The sequence below is a fragment of the Diorhabda carinulata genome, chromosome 1 (genome assembly GCF_026250575.1).
Source record: "Diorhabda carinulata isolate Delta chromosome 1, icDioCari1.1, whole genome shotgun sequence".
In the NCBI taxonomy this organism is placed as follows: domain Eukaryota; kingdom Metazoa; phylum Arthropoda; class Insecta; order Coleoptera; family Chrysomelidae; genus Diorhabda; species Diorhabda carinulata.
The window spans coordinates 6,426,351-6,451,947 of record NC_079460.1 but is presented as its reverse complement, the minus strand read 5'-3'; the positions used below and the strand labels follow the sequence as shown (position 1 = coordinate 6,451,947).

Sequence of the window (25,597 nt, the reverse complement as noted above, 5' to 3'; positions counted from 1 at the left end):
AATGAAAAAATAATTCAATATAAATATGCTGTATACTCTGCAATACATGGATTTTCTAGATCCAATTAAGAAAACTGGTAGCTGGTCGCAGTAAGGACATCCACCAATTAATAGCAGAACGAAAGACTGTGAAAGAAAAAGATCTAAAGCATGGTTCAAATTGTTCGTATACGTCCCCAAATGGTCAGTCCGAGGAAAAGGACTCTTTTTCTCAAAATACTACTTACGTACCCGCTCTCGCTGCCATCGCAAACGGAAGTGAACCTCCGGATACGTCTATATTAAAGTCTGCATTACCTAAAATTAGTGAAGCAATGACTCCTACAGCTCCTAGACAAACTACCTCACTTGTTGCTGTTAAGGTAAGGTACTCGTACTTATGAACATTCAAGTAAACTAACAGTAACAAATTAATATGGCACATTTTTTTACAGTGTTTTAAGGTTTTAGTCTATTAGGGAACAAGAAAAGTTACCATTAACAAGGTTATGAAAACATGTTTGGGTGTAGAGTGTGACAATCATCTGGAGCTTTTTTTTAAGCTGTTGTCCTTGCCAGAGTCTTGTCTCAGAAATAACCATTACCAAAGTCCTTGAAATTTTTTGTTAGTCCATGTCATTAAAAATATGTTTAATCAAGTTTCCACTACTTGCCTGAGCATGCCTCGAATGAGATTTCAATGACATCTTAATCCCGAGATGTTTACCTAACTTAGCCAAAATCGTTGCGAAATTTACTGGAGTACTTGCATTTTTATTAATCATGTTTTTAAATATGCTCTATAGACTGTTGGCCAAGCGAACAGACTGATATATGATTGTCACAAGTATTGTAATATAAAAAGTTCCATAAAGAGATGAGAATTTCTTGGTGAAATGCAGTAGGGAAACTATTTTAATATATTATAAACATAACCGGGAGCATTTAAATTCTGCCCATAACTGTAACACTCCAAACCATTAGCCCTCTGGTAAGGACAGTATTGTGAAAGTCGCCTGATGAACTCATAACCAAAATTTAAATTTGCTTCCCCCTTTGGTATTGCAACCCTCTCAGGTTCAATCCGTCCCAGTCAAGGTTTCATTATTCTTTTTCAAACCCCGAGCAATTACATTTAAAGAAAAATCTACCCTAGCATTCACCAATAATTCGTCCCCTTCTCAAAGTCGCCAACCATGTAGGTTGTCTACTTCAAACCAGTCAATCCTGCGTCTTGTATCATCAACTCCAGTTTCACTGACTCCTCTCTGAACTTTTGTGAATATCAAGGCGCTGTCAAACAATCAAATGAATCTAATGACAACTAATGGAATTTTCAACAAAAATGAAAAATCCATTTTTCAAAAAATATTGACAAAATACTGTATATAGATTACCTGGCTTTACTTCAGATTGTAACGGTTTTCTAGATAGGCTTAAACAAATAATTTATGGTGAAAATAATTGAGATATTGATAAGTATCATACATTTCTAGTAGTCAATTCATATTATGCATATGACCATCCAAATAAATTTAGGTTATTTTATTGATATTTTAAATATTTAGAAATATTTGTTGTCCATCTACCATTATTAATTGAGAAAACATATTTTCAGCAGCAGGATACGGAAAATGGCAACGAGAAAACTAAGAATAATAACTACATAATGAATAAAATGCACTCACAAGAATGTGATATTGGAACTGTTCCTGTAGTTTATATGCCATTGAGCCTAATTTCAGTAAGTAGTATACATTTTTGATTGTAACAGTGTAATATGCTACAAAGTTCAATAATACAGTTTATATACTGTAGATTTCAGTTTGTTCAATAATTTCCCATCAATTGTTATGAATATTATGATTTTTATTGTTCACAAGGGATAATAACTTTATTTTGTGAAATAAGCAGCATCACAGTGTGTTAATTCTCTTTTCAATTGAATGAAGGATATTTTAAGATTTGTTGATAGTCATAAATGATGTCCACATCCCATTGTTTTGTTCTATTTACAATATTGAAATAGTTCAGTGACACAAATAACTAACTTTTATTATGGATTCGGAAGATGTTATTTTGACATTCACATGAAATATACTTCAAAGTTCATGATAAGTATAAAGTTGTGTACCTACGCCTTGCCTTGCGAACTATTTTGTAAAACATGTTCAACTTGCAACGGCAAGGCATTTCAGAATTAAGTCAGTTAATGTCAGACCTTTTTGGATGTAGATTGAAAGCATTGGATGGATTCTACCTCTATTCTAATCTCGATAATCCTTTGCCCAGAAAGTGAATGCCCATCCATCATCCTCCAGGCTTTCATGTTTTTTCTAGCAGCAGCATTAGCTATTGTTTTTTCCAGTATTTCTTCACTGTCTCTCGTTGTAAAAGTGGGGGCTGTTCCCACATTTAAAGCCAAGTTCCTCAAATTCTGAAGCAGTATTTTCTTTGGAATTGTGGCAAGTATTTTAATCTCGTATCACTTCTTGGACTCTCAAGTAGCTTCTCCATAGGGTACAGAGGAAATCTCTCCTTTATCAGATGTTCTATCAGATTCGGAGGATCTCAGGTTGACTTAACGCATTTTTTGGAGTTTCCAAACGTATCACCAGATGAATTTCTATCTCCTTACTCCGGCACAACTCTTTCACCAGAGTCTACCTGGAATTAGAGCTGGCTATCTTTCACTATGACCTTAGGAAATTCTTTGGGCATTATTCTCATCCTGGTCGTCGTCTCTGCTGTAATAGCTTCCATATAACCAGTTTTCATTATAGCTGGTGTCTGTTTTGATGTCGCTCGCAGTGGGTCTTTCTCTTATCACAGTTCTCCCAGTTCAGGTAGATCGAATGTCATAACCTCTTTCGACTCTCCTATCTTGCCCTCCTATCTTAACATATGACCAAAGACACTAAAGGGACATTGATGGTTTCGAAGTTTTCTCGAAATGTTATCTGACATCATAACCCCATAGGTAATCCCTGAACCATGACTAGTCAGCGAAAAGATATTTGAGTTGAGGTTTTAAGCACTATGTGCTCTCAAAAATTTTTCTGGTCACCTTTTTAACTCGTCGAATGTGCTGGGTTAGTACATTAAAGTGGATAATAAATGCATAAACACATAGAACTGATTATAAATCTTTTAATGGCTTCCAATCATGCTATGGTGAAAATATTTTCGGAATGAAAGGACTTATCTATGCATAAACATAAAACAAAATTAAATAAGATGAAAAAAAAAATAATATTTTGAATTCCATAAACGTCGAATTCTTGTAGCTTCTACAAGTTATTTTATATATAAACTAAATATTCTTATACTATTCATCCCTATACAGAAGAAGTTACCATCATACTATGCATTTTCAACCATACAGAAATTTTTTTATTCTCGATCACAAATTTAATAACTTGTTAGATCTAATGAAACATGTGCTCACTTTCAGTTTATGCAACTAGGAAAAAAAGTCAGGTGCAAGGAATCTCCACAATCTGCGAAGACTTCTTGTGTAACTAGTAATTCTCTGTTTCTCACAATTCCCAACCCACCACATATGAATACAAAATCGTATAAAAGCCATCCAAAACCAGTGGCAGTTCCCAATTATGGGTCGAAGAAGGTAGGAGGAGCCATTTTACTGTATAATCAACACATAGAATACCAAAGAAATGATATACTTATGGCTATAAATACAAAACGTAAAACTATCAATAATACTCAAGGTTATCGGGCTATATCTCTTTTAAATCACTCCAATCCACCTCATCGGCCAAACATTCTAAAGGTCAAAAAACTGAATTGTAAGAGAACTGCTGTCGATAAAATCAACACTTGTGATAGTAAACAAATGAGGCTGACTAAGTTAATGGGAACATACTGCTCTCCTATTTAAACGGTTGTATGTTCCAAATAGACCACTTCTTGGAGTAAAATTATCTAGTTATAAAAATTGATAACTTGAATGACCAGTATTGAAAAGGTTTATAGTAAAAGCAGCCTTATAACATCGCATAATAATATGTTCTATATTATCCACATTCCAGGTACAGATCTATAATTTAATTGATGTATGTTGATGTCAAAATTTGTATTGTAATTGTGAAGCAATCAAGCTTTAATGAACAGTTCTTTATATTTTTCATTAGGATTAGCTAAATAGGTTGAATTGATATATGATGAAAAATATTTGAACATTAATCAATTTTCTGTGGCAACTTATTACATTTTGATCAATAACTTGTCAAAAGTATTGTTGACTTTTCTAAATTATCACAATACATTATCCTTTATAGATAATGTTGAGAGTAGTTATTGATAGCTAATTTTTATGTTTTATCTTATGAGAAGCACATCTACAGACATCTGGCAAACCCTAATCTTGATATTGATTATTTAGTCAGAATTACACAGTAATAGGTTACAGAAAATCAATTAATTTTTTAGGTGTCAAGAATAGAAATCATGGTATTTTTATACAAAAACTCTCAAATCTACAACTTTATTTTTTAATACTTATAGTTTTTAAGATAAGAACTATTGTAAAATTTCTGAAGTACCAATATTTGAGGTCGAAGTACATAAACATTGCTGCACATAGACTATTTGTCAAAGAACTTGAAACAATGTCTTAAAAATTCTTGGAAACATAACTATCTACATTCTAGACCATGACTGGTTCAAATAATCTATGAGTCAAAAAGTATTCACACAATAATTGAAGATTTTTGTTGTTAGGGATATATTGTGAAGTCCGTACCATTACCCTATTCAACTTTTTCAGCTCCTCTCAATAATAGAATTTATTTGAACAAATATGAATTTTTTTCCTGTACTAAATAATTATAAATCCGCAAATACTTTTAGTTAACATCGTCCAATAAACTGAACTTTGTTATCGAAATGCGTGTTGTGGTAGAAAGCCATGTATTCGGTACGAATATCACTAACGGTTCCAGTAAATCCAAATCAACTAAACATTATCTATTTTCAAAAACTTTAGAGCAAGTATTTAATTATGTAGCGAAAAATTGACTAAGCATTTATTTTTTGGAAAATACTCTTATACATTTCTAATCTTTGACAAATTTGATATAATGTATAATGGAAACTAATGTTCTTTTCAATTACTTCCATACATTCCACTCTTATCTTCCTATATATTCATTTTATTAGTAAATTCTATATATCGATATTTTCTGATTCGTTACTGTCATTCTACTTCCCCTCTAAATCCCCTCCTTAAACTTTTAACTCATAATTTTGCTAAAAAATGTTTAGAAAATTTACCGATACTAATATTAAAGTGATTTGAGAATATAATATTGAATCTAGCTAAACTTGGAGCAATAGATAAAATTCATTTTCAAGAAATATGAATTCAATGATATCTCGTGAACTGGTTTCTATTTACATGTAATGATTGATGATGAATATTGATACAATCCTTGAAGAGTGTTGTAATTTGATTAAAGAAAATACTACAAACCAATACTTAGTATTAACTTTTTCTATAAATACTTTTAACTATATAAAATTTATGTCAGACACTGCATTTGTAATAATTGGAAGCTGATAAATTTTTTCCCTGTAACAAGACCAAAGATGCACTACTTCAAGGCGAAATTCATAAATGTGATGAATTCGTGTGACTTTTTGCTTTAAAATATGCAGTCCTAAAAACCGATGTTCAGTTTATCTCTAATTCACAAATTTACTTATTCAATTGAATTTTCGTTTAATATAGTCCCCTTCCAAGAATCTCTTGAGGAGTAGGAACAAATATTGATTTGATTTATATACAGTTTTTAAACACTGTCTTAATAGTAATTCATAATATTTAACAACTTCCATTTAATTCCGTTGACGTGAAATTTCACAAAATGACATTCAAATGAAAACTTCACAAAATAAGTGATAATTTATCCAAACTATTGTATTAAGAACGTTTCTAAACTTCGCTCATAGATGCAAGGTAGTATTTTGATTAAATGTTTTGTCACATAGTATTAAAAAATTATGCCCGCTTAGCAATTAGCATTTCGGACGTTGGGTTATTCTCGGAAGATTTAATTCCAAACAAAGGTATTAAAGCTTTGAAAGGATTTTTTTAAATTTTCGTTAGTTATATACGATTCGAGGTAAGGACATCGCTTTATAATCTCTAGCTTATTGGATCAATTAGTCTTGGCTATATTAGCTATTAATATATTCATTTTAGTTGAATGTAAATTGGAAAAAGAACCTACACAGTAACGCTTTTTACTTTATACACAATATGAATATATATGTAATCTATATCTATGTCCGTTTTCTTTTGTACTTTATGAATTTCATATTTTATTATAAAATTTTATATACCATGATTCTTAAGTAATTTCCAATTTTTCTAATTAGTTTTATCTATAGAATATTTACATTGTTATTTTATATTTATGACTATAATTTCAGTCCTTGAGTATGAGAGTAAATAGTTACTCTAAATAAATATTTATGTTTCTAAATCGTCTTGATTTTAAGTCTTTTTTGATTAAAAATTTCAATACGACTACGAATAATTTGACTGATAGCTGCTACATATTTTTGAGATAAAAAAACTAAGGAAAAATTAATTTTGTATGTTGAAAAAGATTTCTATTTTGATATTAACGATGTAGCTGATCCATTGATTAATATAAATACGCAAAGTCATCTTTTGATAAAGACCGCAACAGGTCGAAACGTCAAATTTTTATGTCTTTAAAAAATTATAAGAAAAAACTAATTTTAAATCAGACGATTTAGAAGCATAAACATATCATAAGGTCTAAGAAATTACTTATCAAAGACATATCTTTTGAAAATGGATTAATCATAATAACTGGTGACGACTAGAGAGAGTAGTTTATTGTATTAAACTAAAATGATTGACAAAAATAGTTAATTTGTTATTCACAGACATATGTGTATACATATGTTTATACTAACCAACTTACGCTTACTTGAATACATGATTTTTTCTACGGTATTAATAAACTTGTCGAAAGGTCATTTCTGATTGTGTGATGAAATTATTGTTTAAAAAAATAGTATATAGTAAATATTGTTAGCCAGTACTATTTATATTGATTTTTTGAAGGTCCAATGAATAGAATTTTCATGTAAAACTGAACCTAGTAATTTCTAAACTAAATGTATGTAGAGCAGAACATCAGCTATAAAATAGCTTTCAAAATTGTGATAGTTTTGTTGAACCAATTTCCGCCTTTTATCATTTAAAATGTGAACAATAGCTTATATATGCAAACTATTTAACTTACAATTTTAAGGGTATTATACATATGAGTAATTTATTTTTCGTGTTTTGTCTCTACTCTAAGATGTGGTCTATAATGTAAAGGTCTTGGTCAAAACACTTAAAAACAATCTAAGATGTCGATGCTTATGTGATATTTTTAATTCTAATTGATTATGGTTTATTATTTAATTGTGTTCTTCTATTATTTATGGATTTTATCTATCTTAATGATAACAAGCCTAGCATCCATTTTTAATTGAATTGATTTTTTTTATGAAAAAATATAGAAATTTATGAATAATCAGAGTAAAAGATTTCGTTATGATATTAAATTCTGATCCTACCTCGCTTAGTCTTTAACATATTGACTGCTATACTACCTCCCTTAGCAATTTTTCTTTTTTTAATCAAAATTATATATATGTAGGCGATACTTTTTTTTGCGAAACGGACAATAATGTAAGTCTACTTGATGGAGCTAGGCTTCATTTAATTAACATACCTATTATTAAATATTTCCAAATTAACTTTCTATTTTAATTCACTGTATCATATAAAAATGGAACAATATGAATAAGTTGCATCTGATTGCGTCTAGTCAGTCTTTGTAAAATTTGAAATCATTGGGCTTAACTCGACATTATTGAGCTAATATTTACTGAAAGTGCTCATTTCAAAGACAATATCGTGAGATATATGAAATGCTTTATATATATTTATCATTTTAAAATTTTATTAAAAGTTTTGTGTGTATACACAGACTTTTCACAAAATTTTGGTCCTTTATATTGTTTTCTTGAACAATTTTTTGTAAATATAGTTGAGCAAGGATAGTAATGGTTGTTTATGTTAGTTTTATCTCTTTTTTAATCTTTGGTTATTTTTAGGAGTTTTGTGTCTAGACCAAAATTTAACAAGTATTCACCTGAAAACTGCTCTATTGTCCATTGTTATTTGATATTGATGCGCCCAAAGTTTTTGTCTGTAAATATGTATTATAATTTTAAGCTATTTTTCATTTAATTGTTTTTAAATTATTTATCATGCAGTCCATTTATAATTATTAAATTGTATGTAAAGAACCACATCAGAATATTTCATGTGTATGTTGAACAAACTGTTTTTATTACTATTCCTCTACACCACAACCCAAGCCCTAAAAATCTGTTTGCATTGAAATTTGAATGCAAAAAACTTTTTACTTTAATTAGAATCCATTCTCCTATCCAGACTTAGTTTTTCCTTGATTAGCAGAAGTATACACAATAGAATTATTTAAAAAAATTGTTAAAAGTATTAAGAAATATAATCAAAAGCCTTATATACGAAACTGTCTAAATTCTTTTTGTCCCAAAGTTGACATCACTTTGCTCTATACTATCAACTTTGATTTCATCTGTTATTTATAATGCTGTACTTGATCTGGAATATCGCAGAGATCAAATTCGTCGAAAATAATCAAGTTTATGGATACCACGTTATACTACCTTAAAAGTCATTGAATTAGTTTTTGGTCAAAAATTCAATGAATCTTGTAGAACGCATTCCTTTGACATATGTAGCTCTGGTCATGTTTTTTCTAAAAATCAAGTTAACAAATTTGATTCGCTTGTTTTCAGACAGAAAGATTACTGAAGTTAATTCCTGAAAATATTTTGCTAAATGGATTATTCACTAGTGTGAATGTATTACTTTGCAGAGGACACCCACTGTACAATAGATTTAAACAAATAATGAAATTTGTTTCACGATTTTGACGTCCAAAATGGCTAAATTGTCTAATTTGAAGCACGTTTGATAAAGTATTGTGTAAGTCCCTTTTTTATTTTGGCTTTAAATTTTAGACATGCATTACTGAATCTCTTCTTATATAAAATACTATATACATAATAATTTTTTTTAATTCTTTCATCAAAAATAAACTTGGATAACAAGTGAAATTTGTTGTATATGATATTAGAGTAATTAACTTATTTCTAGAGTTTACTATATTAATAGGGAGGCTAATTTTAACTAGAGTCCTCCCTTATTTACATAATGTAAGCATAAGATAAAACTATAACCATCAAAAATATTGACCTGTTTTTGAGTGCTTCCAATCTTGAACATCTTTACGCTGGTAATACAATTTGAGGGTGAGTAGTGCAAAATATTTTCCAATTAATTTAGTTCAATTTATTCTCAAAGACGTTGGTGTGCGAACCCAGCAATCATTTACCATGCAGTTCGATAGTGGCGCGGAAACTGAACAAACGTAGCTAGGTAGCAGTAGCGACCAATCAACTAATTTTTCGAAATGGATTCAGATGTACCTTTTTAAATACAAGAAGGATTAAGTACCTCACAATGTATAAACGAGAGTACGTGTCTCTCACTGTCCTATTACTCATCATTTTTTTTCCGTAGGACGCCAGGAAACAAAGCATAAGAAGCTTAATATTTGATACCAAGCTATTAATTTCTGTATATGTACTAAGATGTACCATTCCAGGTACTAGAAGAATAAAACAGAGTAGGAGTGATACTATCATCACCACAAATTTCAATTTCAAGAAATTGTAAGTCCCACAATTTTTCTTCTAATTTTTTTAAACGATGTTCAACGTTAGTGTGAATGTATACACAATGTTTCTAACTTAATTTATTTATACGTTTACACTAAGTACATTGAGACTTATCACTTATCAAATTCATAACACATTAATTCATTTAAACACACCGCCCATTTGTCCATCCCGACATCAGAAGATTTAATAACTTTTTCGCTGATAAATGAGCAACTATTTATAAAAAATAATTTCTCGATAAAGTAAACCAAATTAAAAGGCCTTCCTACAAATTTATTCTATATAAACAAATTTCCGCTGTATATAAATAGATGTTTTTTTCAGAATTACCGCTTTTCGAAAGTACCAAATTTTCGATTCTATTGAAATAATCCAAGGGCCATGACGTGGAGGAGTTCGTAACATTACACCCTCCTTCTGCAACTATCCGGATATATAAAAAGGTGCTGATGATGGGGTATATAACTGCAAATTAATATGTGAACACCGGTATCCTGGAATATCACCTCTACCATGTTCCTAAGGACTCACTAATTCAACAGGTTACTTGCTATCTTCGTCATAGCCAGTTTCTTCACGTTGGCTTCCAACATAATGTCGCGGAGGCTTTGAAGTGATTCCCACACATCGCGGTGGATTGATCTTTAAATTCATTTTTGATTACCAGGTAAAACATCGTGTTTGATTCTTAGCGTCTTACTGGAGGCTTTTCAAGTTTCTCTAATTGACAAAACTTCTCTCGAAAGACGGTTGTCAACCTTCGTTCGTTCTTAATATGGACAGAAATTACCGCTATGCGAAAGTATCAGGCGCACCCACCAAATTTTCGATTCTATTGAAATAATCAAACAGGACTGGCTTCACGGTTTATGTCATGAAAGAGTTGGTGATAATACTTAATTTTGTATCCTGTTAATCGATTAACCTGATCTTATCTGGGCTCAAAAAACGAAAAACCTTTCTATAGTTAATTTTACATAAAGTGAAAACACGAGGGGTCATCACGTGACTCAAAATATGCTTTATCGAACACATATTTTCTTCTCCTATTAATAGAAATCAAACATAAGATGGATTGTCTTCTTCACAAGACAAACTTCAAGAAATGTCTATAGTTTCTTTAAATTGGCAGTAGTAGTCGTAAAATAACGGACTCTACTAAAAATTGAATTTGACGTGAGCTTTGTTTACTGTGTGGTTTTTAGCGAATTTTTGGATTGAAAGTGTGTTTATTGTTAAAATCAGTTTTTTTAGGAAATAGTTTGACTTTTCATTTAATTTTACATCGGTAAGTACGAATATAATACATAATCAAGTTGTAAACTTTTGACATTTTATAATACCTAAAATGCCGTAAAACGGGAAAATTACAATGCTTATGTTACTACATATTAGTGGTAAATAGACAAATAGTGTTTATTATAATTTGCAAATCTCTGTAGAATCTTCAAAATTGTGTCAAACAAGTGCATGATTATACTTGTAATGGTATATTAACAATAATTATTTCCAGAAAATAGCTGGAAAACAGTTTAATTCAAGAGCAGTGGAGTTTGTTTGAATTCCATTGAATATTTCTAAATGGAAGGAAGAAAACAACGGCGAATTTTTTCAACCTCTTTCACCTGTTCAGTATTATTAAAATTAGAATTTATTCTACATTTTTATTCATATTATATATTTTAGAGAGTGGCAACTGCGCTGATAATCTCTTTACAAACAGTACTTTCTTTTGGAAAATAATCAAACTTTCCCAACATCATGGAATAAACATGTATGAATACATTATATGTATAAACAAAGTAAATAAACAATAATACCATGTTCTTAATCTTTTGATTAAAGTCAGCTTATAATTTTAATAAAATTAAGGATTACACATCATCGTGCATATATATATATATATATATATATATATATACATGTATGTATACAGTATGATTTTTCACCAGTTGCTTATAGTGTTGTATATGAAATTCTTAGAAAATTGGAAATTTAATGTAAGTTTGATCATAGAGGTTTTGAATCTTGTCATTTCATGATTTTGCTTTCATGGGATAATAATTTATGTCTACACTGTTAGAAAATATTAGTAATATAAGTGCTATTTCAGCCGGTTATATATTGAAAATAGAATATATTTAGCTATTCAGATTAGGTGGCTTTAAACGTTTTATGTTCAAAGAAAACATGTTACTATCACAGTCATATATGACGAACGAACTCGAAAATACGGAAATTCTTTCCGTACATATACATATACATACATATACACCGGTATGATTATGCGCAGGCACGCGCGATCTCTCCCATAATGTGACGTCACGATGGAATCAAAATGTGAAGTATAATGTATGCTCTGTATATCTGCCATATAGTTTTATTTCGATTCCAAAAATAATATTTGATACAACGACATTTCTATATATGTATTATTTATATGGTTATCGAATTCACCAGTTAAATTTTACGTTCTGAAGGCCTGTTCAGTGAAATAAGAAACTATTTAACATATGATTCAAAAAATTATGAAATTATAGAATTCAGTAATACTGTTTCTGATATATTATGGGTATATTTCATTTATTTCTTTGACCAAATCATATACAGGTTAACAAACACTGTTTTAAACCTAAAACACTTTGCATTATATAAAATTACCCTCTTCGAAATTAATGGAACAAACACACGTTAAAACAAAAAACACATAAATGAGGGTTATCGTATCCAAATGTTTCCAATAAGACTGAAAGCGTTTTTGTTAATATTTTTACAAGTGAATCAACAACAAAATAAAATAAGTACAATTATTGGAAAAAATAGGTATTATTTAGTGTTATTTTGTGATTTACGATATTTTAAATTAACTTCTCGATCACAGGGTCCTATCCACTGCTTCGAAACCTTTTTTTTTTTTGAAAACAAAAGTATTTAATACCTGCTTCTTTGGTATTTCGATTAGTGTTTTTGCATGTAGTGATGGAATTATTATCTCATAATAGAAAGTAGAATATTTTAAAAGAAAATAACAGTTACATCAACTCTATAATAGCCGCTAAACACAAAAAAATATCACAAAGACCCAGTAAATACGTACAATTCCAATCTAATCTTAATGGCCAAGGAAACATAATTCCAGCATAATAATAGTGTATGTGTATCCGTGCTACTATTAAAATTGCACGAGTGTGAGTATACAAACGCTCTTAATATACAGTTTATAAAGTATAATTCTAATTTAGTTAGAGGACACCTAATCGATAGGCTAAATATTAAGTTACTCTCGTGAACTACATAAGTACCTACTTACATAAAAACAAAGTCATCCTGCAAAAAATCAACTTTCCAGTAATAAGCTCATATCAATTTGGGATTTTGACTAATGAACTTATTCATCTATTATATCGATATTTTTATCATAAGAGCTTTGCTAAGTATATTGATGGTAACCCTATAAATAAAATACAAACAATTTCTTTTTCAATTACCAATTCGTGAAAGACCACCCTTTGGAATATTAGTCATAACGATTATTTTTACTGAGTTGACCAAAATATTTATTTGATTCATTTGAATATTGTTGCTGACGTATTAGTCACGTGATGGAAGGCTTCCACCGTTCCCAGGGTAATTTATCATTTGATTATTTTTAGACAGGGACGTGTAAATTTAACTTGTTCCTCAATAATGCACAGTAAGTAAGAAATGTATGTTGAAAAATTATTTCAATGAGCGCCGCATAATAAAACATTCTCATATATTAAACAAAACAACTTTTTATAATATTTTATTTGTAATACTGGTTGAAATTGAATAATAGTAATCAGTCTTAGGTAAAATATGGAGAGAATATGTAGTACAGTGAAAAAATTATACAAAAATACATTTTATTGCAAATGGTACTTATAAAATGTCATTCGTCATAATTAATATACCAATATTCAGGAAATTTTATTGCATACTATTATTAAAATATTAAATTGAATTTTAGATTGTTGATTCATAAAAACTCTCTAAAAGCACACCATTAATGGGAATTTTGTCATCACATTTTACAAAAAATTCCACGAATGTTACAAGCAGTTTGTAATGTTTTACAGACTCTATTTCGATTTCACTAGACAGTGTTGCCAATCTATAGGTATAGATAAGCTATCTACCTATTTCAAAACAAATATAATCACATTCTTATATTTTTTTAAATCTACTCTTCAAAATATTGTTATATTATAAAAATTATCAAAAAATATAAAACGTAAGATGAGGCCTGATTATTTAAATATCAATATTAAATAATAAAATATCAATTAAGATAATGAAAATAATTTCCAAAAATCAGTTTTAAATAGAATTCGCGTCCAATATCTCGTATATATTTACTGCATAGGTAGTGTATTTAGGAAGTCTTTTTTCTATGTTATAAGGCTTGTATCCTGAAATAATGTCATGATATGTTTTATTTAGAAAAGTCCGATTGACTATTGTAAATTTTTGAAATTCCTTTTGTCATTTGTAAAACGAAACAAGTAAGATCCCATCAAAACAATCGCTAGACAAAGTTTGAGAAGTGTCACGATTTATTGACTAACATCTCCATTACTTTGAATCTCTATTAGTTCAAATGTTTCTTTATTACATTTTATGACAAAATAATATCAAGAACTCTAATTAGCGGATCATGTAACACCACTTCTTCTCGAAATCTAGGTTTTGACCTTATAATATATTAAATAATTTCGAAAACCTCTAAAAGATTACCTCGTAACTTTATCAAGGTTGGTGACAAAGGCAAACTTCGTATATCCATTAAAAGAAAACCTCGTAACACCAAAAGAAGAAAAACTTGGACAGTACACCAAGTAGAAGAGAAATACCGCAGACAGGAGATTATCATATCTCACCCGATAGCTAGTTAGGGAATGTGTGGACAAGTTAACTTAGACAAAAAGAATAAAGTTACTCTTCAATGGATTCCGCTATTGAGTAGATGGAAATTAAATAGCAGATAGACTTGACAAAATAGGGGCAGATAAATTCTTTGTAGGATCTAAACCCTTTTGTGGAATCAGTTACAGAACAATAGAGAAAACACTAGAAAAGAAAGTAGCTAGGGAAAATCCAGTTACTGGAACAATCTACAGAGGTTGAGATGGGCAAAGATAATCCTGAGAAATTATCAGGGAAGATCTGTTGAATGTATCAACCTAGATAATAACAATCTACCAATACGAACAGGCGCCTTATCGGGGCATGGCCGACTCAATGTACACCTGAAGACGCTAGATATAGCAGAAAATGCGACGTTCAGATTCTGTTACGTAGAGGAAGAAATCTCTATCATTCTTTTGGAATGTGAGATAATACGGAACTTTAGCATTACATCTGGGAGCGTATGAATTAGGAAATGAAGGCAGCTAAAGCCATCCTACTTTCTAAAAGGAGTGGGATAAATAGATCAGCTATGAACACTCGTATTTTTTGAATCGTAGTGAACATGGCACCCTGATTTATAAGATAAATACATCCAACAACAAAGAAGTCCGCCTTTTTCAAAAACATATTTTGACCAATATTTTAATGTATGTATATGAAGTATTTTTGAAAGAAAATAGATTAATGTAATATGAGCGTAGCTAAAAATATGAACAATATAGCCGAAGAAACGTAATCATTACGATATACCGGTCACATAGAGAAAAGGGGGATAAAAATAATAATAATAATAATAATAATAGATTTTATGTGAACCATGGATTTCTAAGCAGGATTCCTATGCCCACAATCTAATGTGTCCAGTATTCATTAATAGACGAAATTTGCTGTTCATAATTTTACAATTTGTGACATTTTAAAACCCATTATGGGTATTGCTGTGTATGGAGTTAGCAGGAAGGCACGGTTGATGCAAATGAATTTGCATCTAAAATTTGCTCAGAAACACAGTTGAAATTTTAAAAGCTGGGAAGGAGTTTATGGAAATGGGTCTTCTGGATAAAACCATAATGCAATTATGTATAGTGCTTTGCTTAATTTTGCCGTTGCATAAAAATATATATCTTTCTGTATAGAAAAACGATCAAAAATTATAGTCATCAACGTATCTGCAGATAACATAAATGTTGTTTAGCCGCTCGAGAAAATATAGAATCTCTCAAAGCAGAATTAGTCTAGAAAGAAAACTAGGGAGCTCACAGTAACAGATCTGTTAAAATCCTTATAATACCATACAATTTAAACTAACAACCCAATGACGATTGGTAGTTTCTTTCTATCAGTGACAATGAAAAGTTACACTAAGAAAATACCGATAGCATGTGAAACAAAATAAAAAAGAAAGTACGACCATTTGCAAGCATTAAAAACCATCATACCGTCTGTCGATGGTATATTTTACGATAACCTACAATCTACTTTGAAAATCAGGTTTTATCTTGTTACAATACAAATATTTTTGTTTCAATTGGTGCAATTTAATATAAAAATTTTTATTAGTTAAAATGAGTTGTTGGTATTTATTGTCTCACTTTTTAAACCTAATAACTTCATACATAGTGACTAGATATGTGTAAAAATTTAAAAAACCAAAAAATAAGATTAGTAACAATTACTTCCTGGAAAAAAATTTCATGCAACGTCCAACATATTTCGGAATAAGTCATCAATACGGTGTCAATTCATGACGTAATTACCATTGGTGTATATTTTGGCATACAAACAAGTGAAATTAACATTAATAAAGATGTTAAAATTAAGATATTCTAAATTGCAATGATGAGCGGGTATTCTTAGGCAAGAAATTAAATTACCATTTGGAGTTACATAAAATGAATATATAAAAACAAAAACTATGGTCTATATAAATGTCCGGTGGAATTGTGTTTTTTTTTACTATATTGTAAATATACATTGGTGAAAACTAGATAAATAAATCTAGCATAGGGGAATGAGCTATCATTGTTAATAACAATTCTGTGATTGGAAATAAAATGACTTATTTTGAAAAACATGACATATTATTTTGAATTTGAAAAATTGTGCGTTGCGCATGTTGCAATACTGTATATTAATGGAATATAATAGGTAATTTCATTGTGTGTATATTATTGAACTGTTAACTTCTGTACACATAATTCAAACAATATACAATTTAAACTACATTTCAACACATTCGCTACTGTGTGTACTAGAGTGTAAGTATGGTAACATTTTCAAGAAACTGGTTTTCCATATATTGCTATAGTGTATCACTCCAACTAGTAGAACAGTTTGACTACGTTTTTATAGTTGACTTCATTAACACTCAACCGATGAAGATTTTTGTCTATTTAGACTAATACAATAGTGTGCTCTCATGACCACACATGCTTAACCGATCCAATATTAAAAACTCTTACCCATAAAAATATCAAAAACATATCGAACTACTCTCTCTTTTTCTAGGTAACATTGAACATGAAGAATATAATGACAAATAAATAGCAAATTCAAATTATAAAAATCCTTAATCATAGCTTATTGACCTTGACCTCAATCAGAAATCTGTAGGCATAATCCAATATCAGGAGAAAATAACAAAAAGTATTATGCCAATACTCATCAATTGCTAGACCTGCCAATTTCAAGAGGTTAATAATTTTTTTTTTGTAGAAAGTTGTGGTAAGTATTGTTTTCTTTATTACCACAACTGTTTTTCTTACGAAAATAATAGTTACTTACACCTAGTTTTGTAAAACATTTTCTTTTTATATTCCTACAAACTCTTTGTACTAAATTGAGACACAAGTGGAAACGTCAGAATTCTATGAAAAGTTTTCTCCTAGTTTGTTCAATTACATGAATGAAAAATTTTGCATCATCATGAGTAGTAGCGAAAGTGCGAAAGTAGAATACAAATGTACACTGAATTTAATTAATAAATATATTTTCGAAAACTTTCATTACGCAGGAGTACCATTTTATTTTAGTTTTTAGTCTTTAAAAGCAAATAATGTATTATCCATAAGAATATGGAGTCGAACAGTTTTACAAATATATATATATATATATATATATATATATATATATATATATATATATATATATATATATATATATATATATATATATATATATAACTTCACAGGTTTACTTTGTCACATTACTGTGTATAAAAATTCTTATTGCATTCACTGAATAGACTTTTAAAACTATAATTGGAGGTACATATTTATTTACTAGTTTTTTTTCATTCTATAGTTTATGATAAATATCTATGTACATACAAATTTATAAAAATTCACAGATTGGACGTATATTAGAATGGAGGAAATCTGGAAGGAACATCTGTTATGAGTTGAGAAAATGTATTCCAGTAAAAATACTTAGTTCAGAGTTGTACTGTAGAGTTTGAATATATTCCTTTCATTGGGATTGTCAAGTATCTGCAATTTATAACTAAATATACAATTAATTCATATATGTTAGTAGTCAGCTAAAGAATTTCAAGTCTAGATTTTTGAATGAATTCTCAGCAATCGTCGCATACTTGTCATTGCTCAAATTATAATCCATACATTCTATATATAAAATAACAATGTTACAATACATTAAGAAACTATACAAACAGTTTTAAATTGGGTTAACACAAATATTCGTCAATTAGTATTTTATAGGACTCCCAGTATTATAAAACCTAATAGTAAACAAAATATTTGAATGTTGATTAATAAAAACATCTTGAAGAATAATTGGCATCAAGTTATTGCATTCTGATGTACAGTTACAGGAACAGTGATACAGTTCCTTTGAGGAATCCTTGTGGATACAGGAGGGAAGAGTCTTGGAGTGTCCTTATTTGAAAGACTTGTATGTACGGAAGTACTATCTGAAAATATATCATCCTCTAAGGAATCTACCTCTACAGGAGCCAAAGACATATGTTCAGATTCATCGTGTGGTGTCATTGTTGAGTACCCATGATCAGAGTCAGTAGGACCTGTAGTCCTTCTATATGTACCAGCAACACAATATGGACTTACATTTAGATGTTCCTCTTGAATTAATTTATCTCTGTGATTTCCTGAATCATGAAAATTATCGGTGATATTCATGTCACTCATCCGTAGTTGATCTTGGATTGAAGATACATACAATCTGTCAGTTATTTGGTTAGAATAAGAGCGGTAACATACTAACAAAAGTACAAACAGTACAGTTATGCCTATAATTGAATAGATAATTGGTCCTGCTGATGAGAATTCAACACTATTTGGTACCCTACCAAAAGAAGTATCTGATATGTCGAATATTCCTTTGAAACAGGTACTAATAGATGCACAAAATGGTTTCCTTAAATAGTTACGGTTTATGTCAAACATGCACCATTCACAACCAATAAGTCCTAAGCAATCTAAATAAGTCTTTTGTTCATAGCAACTAACGACAAAACATGACTCCAAGTTATTGTTGGGACTAACAATAAAGCTGTTTCCTAAAGATTCTTCTGCATATTTTTTACATGGTACATTGTCTGTCACATTACTGGAATTAGGCTTTGTGTCACAAATATCACTATTTTCTAATGGACACTCACAAGGACATTCACATTCTTTCTGTTCCATTCTTTTGCAGTTTAAACACAATCTGTCAATGATGCTACAAGGGCAGAAAGTAGCTCCAAAATTACAAGAAACATTAACAATTCCTAAGAACATATTAGTTTTAGGTATACTGGTAATTTGGTATTTAACACATTGTTCACCTGGTACAAAATTTACTAATACACCAACAAAGCTAGTATTTAATGCGTAGTACCTCTGTATAGTATCATCACCATAACTGTTACAAAGAAGCTTTTGTATAAAATGTTTGTGATTCAAGATATCATTTGAAACTAATGACTCCTTATGTACTATATGTTGTTGTTCTATGGGTTTAGCTCCATTTGAATTCATCAAGTTGGGATGATAGATAATGTATCCCTCATCATCTATCAAAAAACAAGTGATGTTTTTATTCAAACACTCGGGTATAATAGTTATCAACATTTTAAGAATAAAACCATAAGTAACATCCATTCCAATAATAAATTGTGAAGTTGCATAAGCTATAGTTATAACATAACCAGCCCCACCCTTATCTAAATATGGAGGAACTAATACAGCTTTGCCTCTATGTTGTGAGGCTTTATAAAACCATAGACTCTTTGTAGGTGACCATCCTGGTTTAATAGTACTTCCTGGAAACATTTGGAAAACACCAGAATTTGAGGATGCATAACGTCTAACTATATAATTTGATATTTCCGATTGTAGATGGCGCTTTCTGAGGAACATTAATATATGTGATAATAACGAAACTTCCTCTCTAATTTCTTCTTTTAAGCCGGGGTTAATCAATAATCTGCTATCGTCTTTCAGATATGCCACAAAGTCTTCAGAACGCAATTTGTTTTGTATTAAGTGAGCTGCCAGAAATGGAGAACGAAAACAAGATGGGCTTAAATATAACGAAAAAACATCTGAAAGAAAATATTTTATGAATAAAACCGACAATTTAAATAAAACAAAAACTTATTAGTATGTTTTGACTTAAATACTTGTGAACAGACTTCTTGATTTAATATAAAACGTTTGATTTGAGGATTTGAAAATTTACTAAATGTGATTAATAAAAATAAAAAAGGATGTTTCTAAAGTATGTTTAACGTCTTTCATTTCTTCAGATTGAGTTGGTCATTGCATGATTTTTGAAGTCTTTTATTTTGTTCAAATATGTTTTTGCAGTTAAAATAGTTTATTGGTTATATAAACTCGAAAATTTTCTGATAACTTTTATTGTTTAAAGTTGATATTATCCTCACAAAATGTTCGGGGTACTCCAGTTCCTAAATTCGTTTGATAATAGGCACTTGATGTGCTTCTGAACCACTTTTTCGCCTTTTGGTTTAGAAACATTCTTATTTTGATCTCAAAATGACATTTTTCTAGTTATGCAAATAAACGTTTTTTGAAAGATTCCCTGAATCCGTTATTTATTTATTTATTATGACTGAAAATTTAAGAATACTGACGTCAAATTTCTATTGGATTTGTAATATTTATTCAATTTTATTAACAACTACTTTATGTTATTATATCTAGTTACGGAAGGGTCATTTAATGAAGTTTTTAGGGCAACGTACCTATTGTTGCCAGAATATTTAAATGTCTGCATAGCTTGTAATCTCCAAAATTTTGATACAAAAAATCGTTTTGAAACCAGATAGATTTCTGAGGTATGCTTGGGACACCATATTTAGTATTTGTAACTAAACACACTACATACCAATCACTTATTCTGTTCCATCGGTATTGAACCTAAACAAACGTAAAAATACTTGGTATAAGATGTAAATGATTTTCCTTTTCAACTTACCAAATCACTATTATTTTTTCTAAAATCCTGAAAGATGCCTTTTTTTTCACTCAATATTCGCTTTTTCAAGTTAGCTATATTTGAAACTTTCTCAATATTTTCTAAATCTATAACATGGGATTGACTTTTTTGTTTCACTCTTAGATAGTATGGATGGTAAGCTATCTTTCCTTTTAAATCCATAAGAAATACATAAGAATAACCTTGTACATTACTATAATATACTAAATCTTCTGCTAAATTTGAAAAATAGACATCTACACCCAACATGAAAAATTTATTTTGTCTTTTCCAGCCTTTTGTAAATGACACCATTAAATCTGGTAAACATATATAAATTATAAAGAGTTATTGTAGATTATATTTGATGTTATATAACTTAAGTAATGAAGAAATAATTTTTAGACTCACCGTTTTCACTTTTGTCCCAACTTGGAGAGTGAATGTTTGTTCCTATCTCAAAATTCGAATGAGGATTAAAAACTGAATAAAATCTTTCTACCACAAAAGGTATACTTTCTAAATTCTCTACTTTGAGCATCATTCCAAGCTTGCGGTATGGATTTGGTTTGAAAGGTATATTATATTTGGAGTAATTATGGTAGGCAATATCACATAAAAATTGAGGTTCATATACTACTGGCTTCAGTTCTAAAAGAAAATTGAATTACATATACATATAAAAGGCAATTTCTATACCAGGTCTGGAGCAGATTAATGAAACTGGACAACCTAATTTTATCATATAAGGAAGATTTCTCGATTTTGTGAAACAAGAAAATATGGATCAAAATTTCAGTTTATGTTTATTTAATTTGTCAATGCTAGTCTTTATAGTGATTCAGAAATATTTATATATCATCATGCTCCAATGTTAAATTCATATATTGGTTACAAATCATTTAATATCTGGAAAAAATGTAAATACTTCTATGGATGAATTTTTACATAAATTATGCAATTTTACAGACAGATAATATAACATTAGTATCCCAAAAACTTGCACACATGTTGAGAATAAAATGACCAAATTACCATATGACACTTCTCGAGATGACATGTCTTCGACACAAACTGGCATGGGAATACCAAAGACAACTTGATGAAATAGGTATGAACAACAGAGTCTATTAAAGTTTTATTGATTTGGAATCTTTCTACGATGTATGAATATACTCTTATAAGATATTTTTGGAGCAATGACATTGAGAAAGAAGTACATTTCGGAGCTAAATCACTCAGAAAGTTACTTTAGAACTACATGTAGACATAAACTCCTTGAATCCAGCACATATACTGAAGTACATTAGAACTCTTAACCTGGAAGATGAGCTGTAGTTGTTAAAAACAGTTGATAATTATACTTACCATCAATTATGGCACATGTGTTGATAAACAAAGATGTAATATTGTGAATTCTTGTAAATTTTTCAACCATTTCCAATACTTCTTTGGGTTCCATTAGGGATGACAATAATCCTCTGCTTACATATAAAATCATAATTGTTTCGTTTTTTACTAAGTCTGCACTATTTACCACAATCTCTAAACTCTTCTCAAAACCAAGAGTATGGTTAGTTAAGCCTAGATTAAAATTAACAAGCTTTTGGACATACTTTTCAAAACAGTATAGTTATTTATATAAAGTTTGCTACTTTTAATTAACAACATTCTGGCTAGACTTTGAATCTGTTTAACAAATTTTGTTCCCGGTTTCATTTATCAATTCTGCTTTACCGCTCTGTTTATTTTTAGACTGCTACTGTACTACAAATGAAAGTAGGTTCTGTTACCTACACCTTGTTGGATTGTATCTGCAGGCAGCTAAGCAGATAGGGAACAGCTTATTGTGTATCTGTTTAATATAATTTTATTGCAACTTTTGTTATTACATATTACATTGAGCATTCTGATAATGGAACAAATGAAGAAAAGGGGTTTTTATGTACTTACAATCAAACTTAATAATGAAAATCAATGATTATATAATTATTAAGAGATGACATATTTACATAATTTACATACTGCAACTATAATCATGTATATATCTACTATATAGTTGAATTTATTCTTATTATATGGTAATCAAGAATATAAATTTAATATATAAATAATGTTTAGTATAAAGGGTAAAATATTTGCAAGTTGCCATATGAAAGTTTGATCACAGTTGGTAGTCTAGATAATAGGAAACCCATATAACTAAGGATCGGAGTTTTTAGTTTACCTCATGGTAGCTCAAATAGAAATTATTTTTTATCAATTATGTCTACTTGTTTGTTACTTTACATATTTGAAGATGAATTAGAATAAAAATTTTTTATTGGGAGTCTACCTAATAAAATTCAGAAAAATTATTGAATATATGTAATTCAAAATAAGCACTGCAATATTGTCTCTTATTATACTTCAAGACTTTCAGAGATGGAATCTAGTTAAAATATACAACTAATTCAAGATTCTTTATATTTAAAATTTTTAATTTATCATTAACATAATTGATTTTGTATAGGAATATTTATTATAGGAATTACTTGAAAATATGAAAAGTAGCCACCTTGTAAATACAATACATTGCAGCTGACGTGGATCATTAATATAAGTCTAAGACATACCTGGTTCACTAATTATAGCATCAATGTATTTTTCCAAATTTTGAATGTAACTGGAAGTAGCTTGTTTTAATACTGGAGTCTTTTCCAACAAATAATAACCATATAATATATTACAATCATTCTCAAGATAAGTAAAATTTGAACTTATTGTTGAAACAGAAACTCTGTCACCTTCATTCAATACTGATAACATTCCTTTAGCTAAAATTAATAAATTAATATGAAGTCTTTGCCAGCTATATTATGAGCGGTTTTTATTGGGAACGAATATATATATATATATATATATATATATATATATATATATATATATATATATATATATATATATATATATATATATATATATATATATATATATATAATATCAAAATAAAGATAAAATAACTTGATTATGCAGAATAGCAATTTTTTATGTAATAGAATATTTAATAAATTTTATAGCTGTTTATTATTACTATCTTTTTTATTTTTTATTAATTTGTATTTTACCATCTAAATGTTTCCAAGTTTCACCACTTTTCTTTGTTCCAAATATTTTGTCAACATTTCCTTGATGTTTGAGTACTTTGAAACGAAAATTTGAAAATTCAATTATTCATGTCAACATACATATGTTTGTTTTCATCCTTTTATTTGTGCTTCACATATCCTCTCCCACATTATTTTTTTTAATAAAAATTTTATGGGCTATGTTATCAAAAAAATGTCTTGACTGATTTATAAAGATGATGTTTGTTTTATATGATACAATAAAAATTAAATTAATAATTAGGAGTTTTTGTGCTGCTGTAAATACTTACCAACTGATTTTAACAGATTAAACTGTACTTGATTCATTGAACCTCCTATGTCAAGTACGAGGATTAAATTTTTCTGCTGATAAATATTTCTTTTCATGTAGTTACTCCATATAATGTTTTCTTCAGACTCACTACAACGTAGAAAGGGAGTCCTTTTTAATTGTTTTATTTCATAATCTGATATAAAATATTGTCTTTTTACTCCTTCAGATACGCTAATGAAGTTTTGCTTCATTTTGTCTAAAACTGTAATAATTTTATAATTTTATACAGAGCACTGTTAGGATACTCACTGTTAATTGATTCTAGCGGATTTTCAGTAGAATTATAAGAGTTATTGTTATACTGATTCCTCAGGGATTCATTTAGAAAGCATGGAGTTACTGAAGAATTTAAAGTAACACTGTTTTCTTTGGATAATTTAGTATCTATTACTAACTGTGAACTTTCTAATACTGAAAATATATCAGTAATTTTTGTTTCTAATTTATGAGCTATATTATTCACAATTTTCATTAGATCATCTTTTGGTTGTATGAATACAAAGTTTTTGTACAAGTTCTAAAATAAAATTTTCATTGAATTGAATGACTTATATATTTACAAAGTTACATACCAATACAAAAGGCACTCCTAATTCATTATTTTTCAATTCCTCAATTTCATTACTTAGATTTTTAGCTACATCTTTTATATACCAATGGGCAGTACTGCTCAAAATTGACAATATTAAAACGAAAATAATTTTAAATGCTTCCATTTTGTTCGATACGTTATCATGTTGATAAATTATTATAAGAAAATGAAAATTACACGTTTATAAATACGGCTATCTTTGGAAATCATTTTGCGAGGAAAAATTAATATTATACATGTGTTAACAATAAACAAAATTCGCTGTATGAAGAAATATACTTGGACAGACAGTGAGACTCACAAAACAAAAATATGACAACT

General features: G+C 29.3%; 2 protein-coding genes across 13 annotated transcripts in view; one reads left to right on the top strand and one right to left on the bottom strand.

The window, feature by feature from the left end:
- The window catches only part of LOC130901171 (ataxin-7-like), a 23,182-nt gene extending 2,677 nt beyond the window's left edge, over positions 1-20,505 (top strand). The window contains exons 4-12 of one of the 11 annotated variants that reach the window (XM_057812365.1): positions 60-362; positions 1,601-1,723; positions 3,434-3,607; positions 8,881-9,070; positions 9,242-9,609; positions 9,668-9,819; positions 10,153-10,495; positions 17,269-17,484; positions 20,226-20,505. In XM_057812365.1, coding sequence (XP_057668348.1) covers positions 60-362; positions 1,601-1,723; positions 3,434-3,607; positions 8,881-9,018 — 738 coding nt within the window. In that variant the 3' untranslated portion in view covers positions 9,019-9,070; positions 9,242-9,609; positions 9,668-9,819; ... (1 more) ...; positions 17,269-17,484; positions 20,226-20,505. Of the gene's footprint in view, positions 1-59; positions 363-1,597; positions 1,724-3,433; positions 8,592-8,880; positions 9,071-9,241; positions 9,610-9,667; positions 9,820-10,152; positions 10,496-17,268; positions 17,485-20,225 lie in introns of those variants that run through there. The other 10 variants (XM_057812340.1, XM_057812375.1, XM_057812409.1 and 7 more) reach the window with 10 other exon arrangements.
- Positions 18,021-25,597, bottom strand: LOC130901160 (VWFA and cache domain-containing protein 1). 2 transcript variants are annotated; one of them, XM_057812298.1, is made up of 9 exons: positions 25,257-25,597; positions 24,934-25,201; positions 24,641-24,886; positions 23,838-24,038; positions 22,591-22,806; positions 21,634-21,873; positions 21,223-21,542; positions 20,990-21,164; positions 18,021-20,326 (listed from the first exon to the last, which is right to left on the bottom strand). In XM_057812298.1, exons 1-9 carry the CDS (start codon positions 25,398-25,400, stop codon positions 18,561-18,563), a joined length of 3,576 nt encoding a protein of 1,191 aa, XP_057668281.1. In that variant the 5' UTR covers positions 25,401-25,597; the 3' UTR covers positions 18,021-18,560. The 2 variants fall into 2 exon arrangements, with proteins under 2 accessions (XP_057668281.1, XP_057668289.1); XM_057812306.1 differs by having other exon boundaries at positions 24,641-24,880.

Excerpts from the sequence above, each read along its gene's own strand:
- LOC130901160 (XM_057812298.1), bottom strand. The coding sequence starts at position 25,400 with ATGGAAGCATTTAAAATTATTTTCGTTTTAATATTGTCAATTTTGAGC. Across the intron at positions 24,039-24,640 it reads TAATCTGTTAAAATCAGTTG|CTAAAGGAATGTTATCAGTA; the intron begins GTAAGTATTTAC and ends TATTAATTTTAG. Across the intron at positions 22,807-23,837 it reads TGCTATAATTAGTGAACCAG|GCTTAACTAACCATACTCTT; the intron begins GTATGTCTTAGA and ends ATTTTAATCTAG.